Here is a 15241-nt window from a genome sequence, read left to right on the forward strand (position 1 = left end):
TTGATTATCTTTATAAGGGGGAGTAACTGCTATGATAAGACTGTCCCGTTTTCTCTTGATGTTGATAAGGTTGTTACTGAGTGACTAACCAGGCTGTGGTTACTGATGTGTAACGGTCATCATTAAACAGTAAAGCCTTACTAACATTGTCTGTTTGGTCTGTGAGCTCATGGGGGCAAAGGTGAAACTAACCGGACACCAACAAAATGTGGTTAGGTCTTTCACTAAATATCTACTTTCTTCTAATGCAGGTAGTATAATGTAAACCATGATAAAGAAATGAAATCAGACTTGTTGTTTTGAAGACAGTTTGTGGTCACATTACCACAGGGACAGTCAGCTGACACATTCTCAAAGCAGTGAGACAAACAAGTCTGTAATTATTACTGTTCAAAAGACATGAACAACCTTCTGCCTGTTCTAAAAAAAAGAAAAAAAGAAGCAAAGGCACAAGACTGGTCATTAATTAAATGGTGTTCATTGGTGTTTTCACAATGTCTAACTGATTACGTGCAAATATTCATCGACAATGCAGTCAAGTGACAATCTGACATTTGCCTTTAATGTTTCTCCAAAATCCAGGAAATCATGAGGATAAAGTGGAATAGTCACCATCCTGCTATGCAGGGGATGGTGGTTGTATGAATGACCAGCATGCATCTGACTGAGCGTATTCTGTGTTTCATAAGAAGAGGAGACAAACAAACAGTGAGCTAACCTGATCCTCCCATGGCTACCGTCACTGTTCATAGCTCTAATATCTTTAAGACCAGCACCAATTTTAGACACAGTAAACATGCCAAGGCACAGTACTGATTACTCAAACAAAGCCAGAGCAGCACTCTCAGTTGGTGCCATGTGTAAATACTTTACTGTAGCTGTGCACTGACTTGGCATTGGTGCTTCCCAGTGAGTGTGACAACCCTCTCTGCCCTGTCTGCCTGTTGCTTGGTTGTTTGGCTGCTTTCCTTGCAGGTGTGAAGGTTGGTGTGGCAGAGGGTCGTCAGGCAGAGTGGAAACACCTGAGGCCATTAACAACACTGGCCCTGTGTGCCAGTGCACCCTGTAATAAAAGCCCTTATAGATGAAAATTGAATTTGGTTACACTGTCAACAAATTTATTATGTTGTTTCATTGTGCCTGTAACATATTGTCTATTTTTCCATGCATGTAGGAATCCTGACTACTTTCAAAGTTATTTTTCTGCATTTCCATTTGGCAGGAGCAACAGATTCCAGCAGCAGCTGGTCGGCCTGCGCGGATAAAGAAAGTTGGATCGCTTACTTAAGTAGTAGCTGCACCTAACAAGCCTCTGTTTTGGTTCCTGAGAAAAATATGTGAGGTCAGGATAACAGGGCGTTGGCTGGTGGGTCTACGACTGCACCGTGCTAGATTAAAATGTATCTGCAGATATATGAACTTGTGTTTGTATTCAACCTACAGCTTGATTCGGTTCCTATCAAGTTGATTGGAATCATTTGAGCCTAAAAGTGAAAGCAAAAACGTAAACGCGTGCCTGCTCCTGGACATATTAAAGGGGTCTGTGTCCTCTGACATATGAGGGGAAACTGTGAGCCCCTGCTGTGTCGCAGTGAGGACTGTGTTTTTACTCGTCCTCCACACAGGAAAATTAGTTGATGAATTGTGGAACAACAGGGTTTATATATAATCAGTGGACACAGCTGTTTGGACTGATGAGGTAAGGGTGAGGGGGAGTTCAATGAAAGAGATATAAGGAATGGTGGTATGTTGTGGACGAGGGGTCATTGATAGAAATATGAATTGACAAGGAGGGAGGGCCAAGGAGTCACACACAGTGGGAATAAACAGGGCTTATGGACTTAAACACTTGGAAACATATTAACGTATTTCCCAAGATGTGTAACTACTTCTTGAAAGGAAATCTGAGGGGTGATATAGGGCAGGTGGGGCTGGTGAGACTATTGCATGACTGCGTGTGTGTGTGTGTGTGTGTGTGTGTGTGTGTGTGTGTGTGTGTGTGTGTGTGTGTGTGTATGAAGGATGTTTTGACTGACCGCGTGTCCTCAAAGTTACAGATTCAGTCACGGCCAATGAAGACTAACAGTTGATTAACTCAGTACACCATGCTGCACTGGTCGAAAGGGTGAAAACTGCAGTGTTATTTCAAAATTTGTTTTGGGGAAAAGTTGGAGCTCTGTGATATTGCATTGCCTACTCCACTGTCTGTGTTCTTGTTAATAGGTAATTAGTTGGTGACCCAGATAGCCTAGCTGTTAATTATTCCTTATTAATCTTATAGTGAGGATAAGCAAACAATACCCTCTTCAAAAGCAAATAATATAATCCTACAATCACTGTTGTAAATCAAAGGTCACTGCCAGCCACTTGAGGATAAAACTAATAAAACGTACTGTAAAGGGAATAGGGTTGTAAATTATGATTGGTAAATGTAAAGGAGACTACAGTGATGTAAAATTCTGTTATATGAAGATATAAGACTAAATATTGTATACAGTATAATTAGGTTTTAAAGACTCCCAATGAATCATTGTGTGTAGATTGAAAAATTAATTTAACTGAACTTGAAACAGTTTTAGATCAACTCCCTAGAACTTTACAGAGCATGTACAGTAAACACCACAAGGGCCTATTCATTGTGTGTAATGTTGCCTTCAGGGACTGTTGTAAATACTGCTTCTGTGAAAATGAATGAGGTAGGAGAAGGACAGTGGTGAAGGAATGATTTTCACTAAAGAAAAAGTAACTAAAAACACTGTTAAAATACTCCATTATAAGTCAAAGCCCAGCATTTTAATGATTAAAAGTGAATGTATTAAAAGTAATACTAGTAAAATAAATGAGTCGTGGGAGTGTCATACTATAATATACTATCATTGCAAAGGCATAATAAAAGATGAACAGATTGTGAGGCGTTCAAAGGTCAAAGTTAATCAATTTCACTGACTATAGCTGAATCCTGTACATCTGAAGTATTTACATTTAATAAAATACTAATATGTGCTGTTTATTGACATCTGCTCGCTCTAACCTTTAACAGAATTAGAATCAGAAATACTATTGATCCCCGGTGGATAATTAGTATGGGATGTTACCTGCATTATTCAATACACACACCCATGCCAGGGTCTTTATGTGGCCCTCCTCTATAGGTTCAACCAGGCATGACAACCACAGTGATGCAACAGGCCTGTAACAGGAACTTGTGATTCAGAAGCATATGACATGAAAAGTATTGTCAGGTCAGGCAGGACAACAGTAATGTTGTGGCACTGAGAGTATCTGTTGACCTGAGTGGTAAATCCTTAAAAGGCTTTTTACTGTTGTACTTTTTATAAGTAAAAGTATTTAGGCTAAATTCCACTATTGGAAAAAATAGTAACGTTGATGGGCCAGATATAATGGACAATGAAGGGAATAGAGATCATAATACTAAACATAAAAACATATCCTACTGTTACATGATTCAGTTTAAAATGATATGCATTTAACACAATGAAATGTTAATTTTTATTCATGGCATAGACAAAGTAGTTTCGTGCAACTTTCAAAATAAAACAACAGCCACAACTAAAACAGCGTCATCCGCAAAAGATTTTATGCACGGTGCGTGAACGCCGCACAGCCCCGCAGGCTGAACGAACAGGCTGCAACGATGATACGGTAGTTTCAGGATGACAGCAGCTGCTGTGGGCGGTGCAGGGCGGGACCGGGACGAGGAAGACGAGCGCGACGTGACTGCCCCGATTGTTGTTTGTTGTGAACGGATGTCGACTGGTCCTTGTTTATCCTCTGACGTCAGAGTACCACTCCTTCAGGACACCTCCAGTACTTAGTCAGGACGTTACGACATGAGTACACGGAGTACAATGAGATTGTATTATCTGCTGTACTTTCAACAAAAAACAACACGCACGTTTACTCCTATAGGCAGCCAGCTGTATGATATTTCAGTGATACCTGGTTTTACATTGAACATATTTTATGGTATTTGTATTTCTCATGGTAAAGTAGCTAACATGTTAGAAGTAGCCAACAAATTGTAGGTACTTCTTAATATATCTTAATTATGTGTTAATTTACACTTCTACTCCACAATTCAGAAGAAAATATTATTTTACTCCAGTACATTCATCAGGCAACTATGTATTATATATATTAAATTACTCTAGTTTATTTTTATTTTTATTAAGTATCTGCTACAATAGTACAAAGTACGAAACATTCAGTAATAATGACAGTATTTTTTTTTCATTACTCTAGAAACTCCACTGTCAAATGGGAGGAAATGGAAGTTTGAGAGCTAATATTAGTGCATTTGTCCTCAGTGAAGCAGGTCCCTATGGTGTCTCCCGTTCTACATGTAAACAAGCTGCAGAAGGACTGTCTAGAGATTAGTCTGAAACCTACACACACACACACACACACACACACACACACACACACACACACACACACACACACACGTTCATGCAATGGAATAGTACACAATATGGTCAAACCTTATTTGAAAGGAGAGGAAAGGCATATTTTGGTTCAGGGATGAGGTCTAACTAAGGGTCTAATAAGGTTAAACTTTGGGTCAAGGATTTGTGAGACTAATTTACAAACAGTATAACATAAAAACAGACATACATACAGAGACCCTCGTACACAGGGTGAGGTCAGGAAATCGGAGACATCCAGAGCGATAATGGCCTGTATAGAAAATACAGAGAGATCAACTGCACAATGCAGCATTTAGGGGGATTAATGTTCTTGAACCAGTTTACTCAGCCAGTAAACATAAAGCAGCAACTGACATTAATCCTTAACAGTAGACAGACAGACAAGCTCCAGTGTCTCTGATTGTGCGAGTAATGGAAATATTGTCAGCTCAATTTCCTGGTATCATTTTCTCAAAACTTCTAAGTTAAATCTGGGACTTATTTCATTCAAAACAAGGCAGTTTCGGTGCCTGCCTAAGCCCTTTTCACACCAGAATAGGACTTAATAAAATAGCCTATGAGGCTTCCCTGGAGAATTAATGGCAATATGTAAATGACACAAAAGCACGAGGAATAAAGTAGAGGAATATGAGAAGCAGCGAAGAAAAGGAAAAAAGTGTTTTTTTGTCTCCTGTCCCTGAGTGTGTCACTCATCAATCACATGCTCAGCCGCTCCATCTGACTGCTAGACTCTACTCCCTGAGTGTAATCTCTGTTGACCACTCAGCGGAGGGAGGGGGGGGGGGGGGAAACGGAGGGCAGGAAGGTTGCGTTGCAATCTAGGTCGTCCACCAGTAATCCCACAGGGGGATAGTTGGGCACACAACGCCAAATGCTGAGCTCACCCAACTCCTCTTCCTTGCCCTCTACCAAGCCCCCCCCCCCCTCATGATGGACCTGAAGGCTGACAAGTAAGGAGATGAAATTAATAAAAATTAACATCTAAACTTGACCTAAGATCTTTTGAGTTATTTGCTTCATAAGTCGAACACAGAGACACTTCGCATTTCAAATTTGGAAGCACACCATATGAGGCCTTTTTACCACCAATGTGTTGTGGCGACGAGATTCAAAATGGTGGAGAGTTGGTGCCATTTATCATCTTGAAAAAAATAGATTGTGGGGGTTTATAGTTTAAATCCATCAAAGTTTAGCCTCAGACTACCAACCTAAAATGTATTTGTTTGATTTCTACTCCTGGAATAAGAAAAAAATGTAACAAAATGTTATGTGAACTTGTGTCTGATGTGCTGGACAACATAATTATTAAATGTACAGCGACTCGGTATATTCATCAGTTAGTTTTCTTCTTGTGTTTCTGGCTTTAAACAGCTCAGGTAATCCCACTATTCACAGTCTTCCATACCTCTTGCTACCAAGCCTGTTTGTGAAGTTTAAATGTTGACTGAGTGGGTCCTAAATGAATACCTGTCTTGCCTGTGTTCATGACTTCCCACTGACCTGACAAAGATGTGATGGAAAATGGCCTCCCATTCTATCATTTGAAAAAGGGTCAACACAGTATATAAAGAGTCACAGTGCAAACACATTTATATACATAGCTTTGGAATTCTTAATCAACTCTGACTCTGGGCATTTATATCAGGACAATCCTATACGGCTTAAAATTCTGCTTGCCTTCACAAACTTCCAATTAATCATCATGCAACTTCTACCTCCTATAGTAGTGTAGGAATTCTCAATGTGAATTGTAAAGGAAGTTCAGACGGACGAAGTAGGTTATGGTTCAGATGATGTACATTGCAGCGCAGATGCACTGCAAATAGAAAAGCAAATAGCTTTCATCCATTACATATTTGCTCACCTCAACCTTGCCACGGTGGTCAGTCAACTCGGTATAATGTCAAGGATTAAATAGAGACTGCAGCTGCAGGAATCAGGGTTTGAAGTTCAAATTAAACAACTTCACCCATTTGCATGGTTTGTAGTTTTTAGTATAGTCTATTAACACCCTAAACATGACATGACGTAAACTTTCAGGTGAGTTTAGGAGGAATACATAAGTATAATTTTAAATAACCTAATATGCTCACCAGGATGCAGGAGAAAAAAAACTTTAATCATCCGTTTGATACAAGGGTGTGCGTTTCAAGATAAACTTCAAAATACTATGCCGCCCTCATTTGGTCAGATAACGTCAAAAACCCAAAGAAACAATGTACAAAAAAAAAAAAATGTACAAAATAACCCAGAAGCCATAATACACATAGCTTATCAAGTAGAGCTTCGGGTGATTTCTACCAACAAAATACAGCCACAAATAAAAGAAACATACCACACAAAGAAACACACATGAGACCATTCATGGGCCTTGTGTGATTTAAAAGTGTGCCTGTGTTTTTGAGTGTACGGCCCACTCAAAAATGTATAACATAAAAAGTGCAACTCAGAAATAGAAAGATTAGTTTTACATACGGAACCGGAGAGCATCATGGGTAAATGTGGGTACAGAGTAAGTGATGTAACGGCTTTGTGTGCTGGTGAAATAAGGAGAAGCCCTGGCTCTTGTGTAGACAGGGAATGAGGACTGAGTGCACACATTCACCCTGTTGATGGGCTGAGCAGCTCCATTAGCAGTGAGTCCGTGGTGTGTGCTGCCCCCTGTTGAGCAGATGGGGGAACTTCCAGCTGAAGCTTGAAGGAGGAGAGGCTCCTCAGAGTCCCATCTGAAGCTCCTCTTTGTCCCAACTCGTCTGTGTGTGGACGGAGGCTGCTGCTCCACTCTGACCGGCACAGTGGACAGAGGAGAAGCTCTGGAGGCCTGAGCAGAGGGACTGTCTCTCTTCAGGAGGGATTCAATGGAGAAAGGACTGCTGAACTTCACCTCACATCTGAGCTGAACATCTCTGCAGGCTGCAGGTTCAGGAGAGTGGAGAGGTGAGCAGTGCTCTGATGATCTGCTCGGGTTCTCCGTTTCCACTTTGGAGGCCAACTCAGGGAAGAGCTGCAGGATTCCTTTGAAGTGACGTCGCACCATCTTTGCTGTGATCTGACTGGGGTCCAGTTTCCAGTAGTTTCTCTTACTGTCCAGTGAATCAGGAAGCACTGGAATCTGAAATATACAGAACAGGGTTATAGAGACAGAGGGTAAGCTGTTTAATAAAATAATTAAAATGTTAATTTGAAATATCAACAGTTTGGGAATGAAAGCTTACCTTGACAAAACATTTGTTGGTTGATAAACAAACTTTGATCCTGTTCTCAACAAATTTTCTTTTGTCTTCAGAGGCTAATGGTGTCAGTCTGTCCATCAACTAAAAAACATCAGGTGGAAATTGAGTTTTTGGAATGACAATCTGTGTTTCATACCACAGTATTCTTGAACATTCATTGTAAAATATCTAGACTCTTTCTTACCTGACTAAAAGAGAGCATCTTGCCTGGAGCGCCTTGGAGGATGACAGCGATCTTAGCCAGGGAGGTGGTGCTCTTCCTGAACAGATCTCCCTGAGAGCTGCTGGCTGGAGCAAAGAGAGGCAGCTGAGCTCCAAACTTCTTCGTCCTTTTCGGCATCTTGTTTGTTGGAGAATCAGAGGAGTCAGGTCCCACACACAGAGTAGTGTGATCACAACCTCAGTGAGAGCACTAGTGGACCTGAAGTGGTCAGGTCTGGATATACAGTAAGTCATGAGAATCAAAAAACACAGGACATAATGTTTGTCTCCAACAATAAAATATTAAAGGGTGTGCACTGCAGGTTAATGAAGACCTTTTGATAAGTAGATGAGCCGTTACTGCTGGAGGTGGAGCCAGTGATCACAGTAACATCCATTTCCAAAAGACCATCAGCATGTATGTGTGTTCTGAGAGCCTGAGCTGCCTCTTCCCCCATTAGCAGTTAAATTGTCAGACTCTATATCTAAACTTCAAATAAGGTAATAGAAGTCTAACATTGCATACACACTATTTGAAACTTGTATCTATTAGGAGATCATATACTAAAATATACATTTAATATATTAATATGTTTTGTCCAAAGCAATGAGGAAATGAAGGAACAATCAAAGCCACTTTAAATCTATGACAAATATACAGTATTGTCAACTTTTAAAGACATTATCTAAACAAATTCTAAAAACACATTTAAAATGATTGACATTGAATAACTTCTCAGCTTTAGATGGTATTGTAGTAGTTCACATTTGAATAATTTAAACGTGAACTCACACTAATGGTTTTGGTAAGATGTGCAGCACTCACATTGACGTTGTTTTCAGTGGAGCAACAGGCAAACTCCAGCTGATTGATTCTCAACTATCTGCAGGTGTGTTCTGTATCTGCAACGCTGTGGCCTTTTTAACATCAGTAATTAGAACATAAACTTGAAACTACAAGGTTCCCTCTCACATTTGGTCTTAAATTGCTATAAGAGACAACATAAAGGTGAGTTTGTTCAGCTTTTCAAAGACTGATAATCCACAACACACAGCTGAGTGACACCGACATTCCAATGAGCAATCTAATCACATTCCAGCAGTTTGCACATCCCTCATCACTGCTTCCCACATAATGACACAGGTAATTTACATCAGTGATCCCCATTCAGATGTATCAACACATTAGCTGAGCTGAAAGGTCTAAAAACAAGTTTAGAGGTGGGCTCTAATGGAGGGCTGAGTCTGCAGGTTTCCATTTTGACCAATTACAAGACCACCTGATTTCTCTTGTCTTTGATTGAAACTGTGTTACTCAGCTGCTCTGGGGTCTGGGTTACAATACTGAACCTGGACCAGTCCAGATTTTAGCGAGTTCCAGGTTTTACTGATGAATGAAAATGTAACCACTACTTCAGGAATGATAATAGACATTGACTGACCCAGATTGCACGGGTAATTCACAGGCGAGGCCCACACCATCAAATGAGATGTAAAGAAAGTGTTTATTGAATATGAAGCATATGAGTGGTGACTGGCGGATAGGAATGGCTGCAGTGTGGCCCCCAGGGGACCAGTGAGAGGCCTTATAGAGAGAAGAGATGCTATATTTACTTCCCAGCTTGATTCTGATTATTCAGTTTGTTTTAAGATTAATTTATTCATCTAGTAAACTGTATTTTCTTTAGCCAGGGACATTTTATTTCTAGAGCAATAAAGTCAGTGGTTTTTTTTTATCAATACAGATCATCATTTTATGTTGGCAAATATAGTGTATGTCTAATATAAGCGCAGTGAACAATTACTTTTAAATCAATTTAGTGTAAAAATGAACGGATTGCATTGTTATCTTGAAACTGAAAACTCACACTGTGTACTTTAAAAGATGTTTACTGTGTGTTTGTGGAAAAACTCCAGTTGTTGTTCGGTCAGTCAAACTGAATGTGAATGAAGCACAGATGAGGTGCAAACCACTGGAATGTGCACCAAAGACTTCCATCCCACTCACAACCATCACGTTTGATGTATTCAGCCATTAAACTGTTACATTCCAGTACTTATTACAGCCTTTGTCTGTGAGAGTAATGTACTTATTTGTGAAGGGGCACAGTAGTTTAATCCACTAAATGTGTGTTCTTTCAATCATCTCTGTACACAACATTAGAGAAAGACAAAATGTTGCTTGATAAACAAAAAGCTTGGTCTATGAAATAAAGCGTTTGATGATTGTAGTGGAGTTTTTTTGTTTAGTAAAAATAGCAATATTAGACTGTGTAAAAAGCCAATAAATAATGACCAAAACCAGCACCTACAGTCTAAACTTCATTGGACCCCCAGCTTATTCAAAAACTGTCACGATTTTGGAATATATAAGTGTTTTCTTGGCAAATTCTTGGAGTGCATTACATCTTTAAAAATCTACTTTAAAATCTATCTTTATGGAGAAGACAATGGAGCAGAAGCGCTGCTGGATCTTTCTCAATGCTTCATGGGTACTGTGCTTAATTAATATTATTAATGAAGGATTCAATGCATGGGTGGAATTATCCAATGCACACTGTAAGGTTTGTGCAAAGTTAAAATGCCTTTATTGTACATGGCAAAATGTATTTAAAATGACCAACAAAGGTCCTCATCAGGGTCATTGTCAGCATCAGCTTGCACAAACCTTTACTGTGTTACAGTAATCAGAAGAGTGGGACAGTGGGTATCTATCATTGAGCAAGCCTATTGGTCCAAAACTAGGAAGTAAAACATCATCAAATACAGAGGAAAAAACAACAAGTCGACTGGCAACAACCTCCTCAAGATGAGTGCAGCCCTGACTGACCGGGACACTGTAATGGACTGAATCAAAAACAGATCAGCACCTTGATGTGACGCTGGTTTGAATATCAGTATATTACACCTATTTTACACCAATTCAATGTTTTCTGTTTGAAGAAACTGCAAGACAATGTATGACTTATTTCTAAATAGATTGTAAGATAAACTTACATTAACTTTGTGTTATTTAATTGTTTAGGGAGTAGTTGATATTGTGAACAAAGTACATGCTGATGAACGTAAAAAAATATACTTTTTTTGTGATCACTGGCTCCACCTCCAGCAGTAACGGCTCATCTACTTATCAAAAGGTCCTCATTAAGCTGCAGTGCACACCCTCTAATGTCTTATTGTCCTAACAGGACTTATATCCAGACCTGACCACTTCAGGTCCACTAGTGCTCTCACTGAGGTTGTGATCACACTACTCTGTGTGTGGGACCTGACTCCTCTGATTCTCCAACAAACAAGATGCCGAAAAGGACGAAGAAGTTTGGAGCTCAGCTGCCTCTCTTTGCTCCAGCCAGCAGCTCTCAGGGAGATCTGTTCAGGAAGAGCACCACCTCCCTGGCTAAGATCGCTGTCATCCTCCAAGGCGCTCCAGGCAAGATGCTCACTTTTAGTCAGGTAAGAAAGAGTCTAGATATTTTACAATGAATGTTCAAGAATACTGTGGTATGAAACACAGATTGTCATTCCAAAAACTTAATTTCCACCTGATGTTTTTTAGTTGATGGACAGACTGACACCATTAGTCTCTGAAGACAAAAGAAAGTCTGTTGAGAACAACATCAGAGTTTGTTTATCAACCAACAAATGTTTTGTCAAGGTAAGCTTTCATTCCCAAACTGTTGATATTTCAAATTAACATTTTAATTATTTTATTAAACAGCTTACCCTCTGTCTCTATAACCCTGTTCTGTATATTTCAGATTCCAGTGCTTCCTGATTCACTGGACAGTAAGAGAAACTACTGGAAACTGGACCCCAGTCAGATCACAGCAAAGATGGTGCGACGTCACTTCAAAGGAATCCTGCAGCTCTTCCCTGAGTTGGCCTCCAAAGTGGAAACGGAGAACCCGAGCAGACCATCAGAGCACTGCTCACCTCTCCACTCTCCTGAACCTGCAGCCTGCAGAGATGTTCAGCTCAGATGTGAGGTGAAGTTCAGCAGTCCTTTCTCCATTGAATCCCTCCTGAAGAGAGACAGTCCCTCTGCTCAGGCCTCCAGAGCTTCTCCTCTGTCCACTGTGCCGGTCAGAGTGGAGCAGCAGCCTCCGTCCACACACAGACGAGTTGGGACAAAGAGGAGCTTCAGATGGGACTCTGAGGAGCCTCTCCTCCTTCAAGCTTCAGCTGGAAGTTCCCCCATCTGCTCAACAGGGGGCAGCACACACCACGGACTCACTGCTAATGGAGCTGCTCAGCCCATCAACAGGGTGAATGTGTGCACTCAGTCCTCATTCCCTGTCTACACAAGAGCCAGGGCTGCTCCTTATTTCACCAGCACACAAAGCCGTTACATCACTTACTCTGTACCCACATTTACCCATGATGCTCTCTGTTTCTGGCTGTAAAGTGTTTGGTACCTGACATACCAGCTTTCTGCAGCACTTTTTTAAATAAAATGTAAAAAAAAGATTTTTGTGTTGTTGTTTTTTCCCCAGTAGGTGTGCAACATAGCATGCAAACAAACCAAAACTTAATTAAAACACTAAGAGACGCCAATGAATCATTCACTGCCAAGGAAAACAACAATAAAATGCAGTCACAGGTGAAAATGTTCATTGTCTTCAACGGGTGTAAAAAATATTATGAATTCTTGGTGGAAAAATCTAAACAATTGTATTATCTAGCAACCGTCCAGTGTACTTGGCAGCAGGTTTTTATCACTGGTCACATTTGCAGAATTTTAAAGGCTGAATAAGTTAAATCTAAAAATGTTGTACATTTAATACAACACAAAAGAACACTATAGCAAGTATTTTGCCTTTATTTGTGTCCAAAACTATACACATTCAGCAGGCCAAAGCAAGCATTTTAGACTGAACAGAGTGTCAAAGTGGAAATGTTTGCACTACATTCCAGGTAATTTTTGGTTTTAAGGAAACGTAATACATATTTAGTGGATACAAAACCAGTTTGTCCCTCCACAGAGAAATTACCATCAGAGACATCAACTGTAATAAGGTGAAAAACACTTGAATGTGGGTGATTCCGACAAGAACGATGCTGCTTTTAAATTGAAAGCTTATGGCAACATTTGAGTGATTTTCACCTCATCAGAGCTCCACTGTGTTATTCAGTGGGGTGACCAGACACACAGTAAACATGTATGACATTGTGTTGAGTGGATTCATGTACTCAAATACAGGGCTTGAAAACTATTTTGAACTACTTCATACATATACTCCACTCCATCTCAGAGGGAAATATTGGACACAACTACAGTTATCTGACCACTATAAGTACTGGATACTTAACAGATGAAAGTTTTACATAAAACAGCTTGTGATCGGTTTGTGAGAGATGGTTCTTATTTTCTTTTTGCTTCTTTATTCTCTAAAGACAAATTGACCAAACAGTCACAGGCTGTGGTGAAGACAACAGATGTGTGTCGTTTCAGAACAGAAGCCCCAAGTCTGTCAAAATAATATTTAATTTATGTTTTAGGACCTTCGTGACAGTTTACTGTGCATGCTGACTCACTGACTCACTGTCACAGTCTCACTGTTACTGGAGCACTTGAATAGAACAGAGCCATCGTTAATGTTATTAGTAACTACTGTGCTTTTCCACTATGACAAGTTAAAATGTGTGCTGTTAACAAGGCCTAATCCTCTTGATGACTAATATTACTAATCTTATTGAAAACAACAAACAGCTTCAATTCAATTTACTTTTTTATTATAAAACATTTTATAAAACAACACAGTGCTGCAGAAAGCTGGTACGTCAGGTACCAAACACTTTACAGCCAGAAACAGAGAGCATCATGGGTAAATGTGGGTACAGAGTAAGTGATGTAACGGCTTTGTGTGCCGGTGAAATAAGGAGCAGCCCTGGCTCTTGTGTAGACAGGGAATGAGGACTGAGTGCACACATTCACCCTGTTGATGGGCTGAGCAGCTCCATTAGCAGTGAGTCCGTGGTGTGTGCTGCCCCCTGTTGAGCAGATGGGGGAACTTCCAGCTGAAGCTTGAAGGAGGAGAGGCTCCTCAGAGTCCCATCTGAAGCTCCTCTTTGTCCCAACTCGTCTGTGTGTGGACGGAGGCTGCTGCTCCACTCTGATCGGCACAGTGGACAGAGGAGAAGCTCTGGAGGCCTGAGCAGAGGGACTGTCTCTCTTCAGGAGGGATTCAATGGAGAAAGGACTGCTGAACTTCACCTCACATCTGAGCTGAACATCTCTGCAGGCTGCAGGTTCAGGAGAGTGGAGAGGTGAGCAGTGCTCTGATGATCTGCTCGGGTTCTCCGTTTCCACTTTGGAGGCCAACTCAGGGAAGAGCTGCAGGATTCCTTTGAAGTGACGTCGCACCATCTTTGCTGTGATCTGACTGGGGTCCAGTTTCCAGTAGTTTCTCTTACTGTCCAGTGAATCAGGAAGCACTGGAATCTGAAATATACAGAACAGGGTTATAGAGACAGAGGGTAAGCTGTTTAATAAAATAATTAAAATGTTAATTTGAAATATCAACAGTTTGGGAATGAAAGCTTACCTTGACAAAACATTTGTTGGTTGATAAACAAACTCTGATGTTGTTCTCAACAGACTTTCTTTTGTCTTCAGAGACTAATGGTGTCAGTCTGTCCATCAACTAAAAAACATCAGGTGGAAATTAAGTTTTTGGAATGACAATCTGTGTTTCATACCACAGTATTCTTGAACATTCATTGTAAAATATCTAGACTCTTTCTTACCTGACTAAAAGTGAGCATCTTGCCTGGAGCGCCTTGGAGGATGACAGCGATCTTAGCCAGGGAGGTGGTGCTCTTCCTGAACAGATCTCCCTGAGAGCTGCTGGCTGGAGCAAAGAGAGGCAGCTGAGCTCCAAACTTCTTCGTCCTTTTCGGCATCTTGTTTGTTGGAGAATCAGAGGAGTCAGGTCCCACACACAGAGTAGTGTGATCACAACCTCAGTGAGAGCACTAGTGGACCTGAAGTGGTCAGGTCTGGATATAAGTCCTGTTAGGACAATAAGACATTAGAGGGTGTGCACTGCAGCTTAATGAGGACCTTTTGATAAGTAGATGAGCCGTTACTGCTGGAGGTGGAGCCAGTGATCACAAAAAAAGTATATTTTTTTACGTTCATCAGCATGTACTTTGTTCACAATATCAACTACTCCCTAAACAATTAAATAACACAAAGTTAATGTAAGTTTATCTTACAATCTATTTAGAAATAAGTCATACATTGTCTTGCAGTTTCTTCAAACAGAAAACATTGAATTGGTGCAAAAAGGTGTAATTTACCCGTGTGCTCTGCAGCTTAATGGGGACCTTTTGTTACTTTAATGAGGTGTAAATATT

The 15241-nt window shown here is 40.5% G+C and overlaps 3 protein-coding genes across 3 annotated transcripts; 1 reads left to right on the top strand and 2 right to left on the bottom strand.

Moving 5' to 3' along the window:
• Positions 1–6710: 6710 nt before the first annotated feature.
• Positions 6711–8800, bottom strand: LOC137866566 (forkhead box protein I3-A-like). The gene is made up of 4 exons (XM_068702555.1): positions 8709–8800; positions 7866–8021; positions 7664–7762; positions 6711–7560 (listed from the first exon to the last, which is right to left on the bottom strand). The coding sequence occupies exons 2-4, from the start codon at positions 8019–8021 to the stop codon at positions 6916–6918; spliced, it is 900 nt and encodes a 299-aa protein (XP_068558656.1). The 5' UTR covers positions 8709–8800; the 3' UTR covers positions 6711–6915.
• Positions 8801–11179: 2379 nt separating this feature from the next.
• Positions 11180–12285, top strand: LOC137866529 (forkhead box protein I3-A-like). The gene is made up of 3 exons (XM_068702508.1): positions 11180–11335; positions 11439–11537; positions 11641–12285. Exons 1-3 carry the CDS (start codon positions 11180–11182, stop codon positions 12283–12285), a joined length of 900 nt encoding a protein of 299 aa, XP_068558609.1.
• A 1394-nt stretch (positions 12286–13679) lies between these two features.
• On the bottom strand, positions 13680–14785 carry LOC137866530 (forkhead box protein I3-A-like). The gene is made up of 3 exons (XM_068702509.1): positions 14630–14785; positions 14428–14526; positions 13680–14324 (listed from the first exon to the last, which is right to left on the bottom strand). The coding sequence occupies exons 1-3, from the start codon at positions 14783–14785 to the stop codon at positions 13680–13682; spliced, it is 900 nt and encodes a 299-aa protein (XP_068558610.1).
• Between the last annotated feature and the right edge of the window lie 456 nt (positions 14786–15241).

Source organism: Cebidichthys violaceus, unplaced genomic scaffold (assembly GCF_023349555.1).
Source record: "Cebidichthys violaceus isolate CVI_PGR_0920_01 unplaced genomic scaffold, fCebVio1.0.p SCAF_85, whole genome shotgun sequence".
Lineage (NCBI taxonomy): Eukaryota > Metazoa > Chordata > Actinopteri > Perciformes > Stichaeidae > Cebidichthys > Cebidichthys violaceus.

Excerpts from the sequence above, each read along its gene's own strand:
- LOC137866530 (XM_068702509.1), bottom strand. The coding sequence starts at position 14,785 with ATGCCGAAAAGGACGAAGAAGTTTGGAGCTCAGCTGCCTCTCTTTGCT. Across the intron at positions 14,527-14,629 it reads AGATGCTCACTTTTAGTCAG|TTGATGGACAGACTGACACC; the intron begins GTAAGAAAGAGT and ends GATGTTTTTTAG. Across the intron at positions 14,325-14,427 it reads CCAACAAATGTTTTGTCAAG|ATTCCAGTGCTTCCTGATTC; the intron begins GTAAGCTTTCAT and ends TGTATATTTCAG.
- LOC137866566 (XM_068702555.1), bottom strand. The coding sequence starts at position 8,021 with ATGCCGAAAAGGACGAAGAAGTTTGGAGCTCAGCTGCCTCTCTTTGCT. Across the intron at positions 7,763-7,865 it reads AGATGCTCTCTTTTAGTCAG|TTGATGGACAGACTGACACC; the intron begins GTAAGAAAGAGT and ends GATGTTTTTTAG. Across the intron at positions 7,561-7,663 it reads CCAACAAATGTTTTGTCAAG|ATTCCAGTGCTTCCTGATTC; the intron begins GTAAGCTTTCAT and ends TGTATATTTCAG.
- LOC137866529 (XM_068702508.1), top strand. The coding sequence starts at position 11,180 with ATGCCGAAAAGGACGAAGAAGTTTGGAGCTCAGCTGCCTCTCTTTGCT. Across the intron at positions 11,336-11,438 it reads AGATGCTCACTTTTAGTCAG|TTGATGGACAGACTGACACC; the intron begins GTAAGAAAGAGT and ends GATGTTTTTTAG. Across the intron at positions 11,538-11,640 it reads CCAACAAATGTTTTGTCAAG|ATTCCAGTGCTTCCTGATTC; the intron begins GTAAGCTTTCAT and ends TGTATATTTCAG.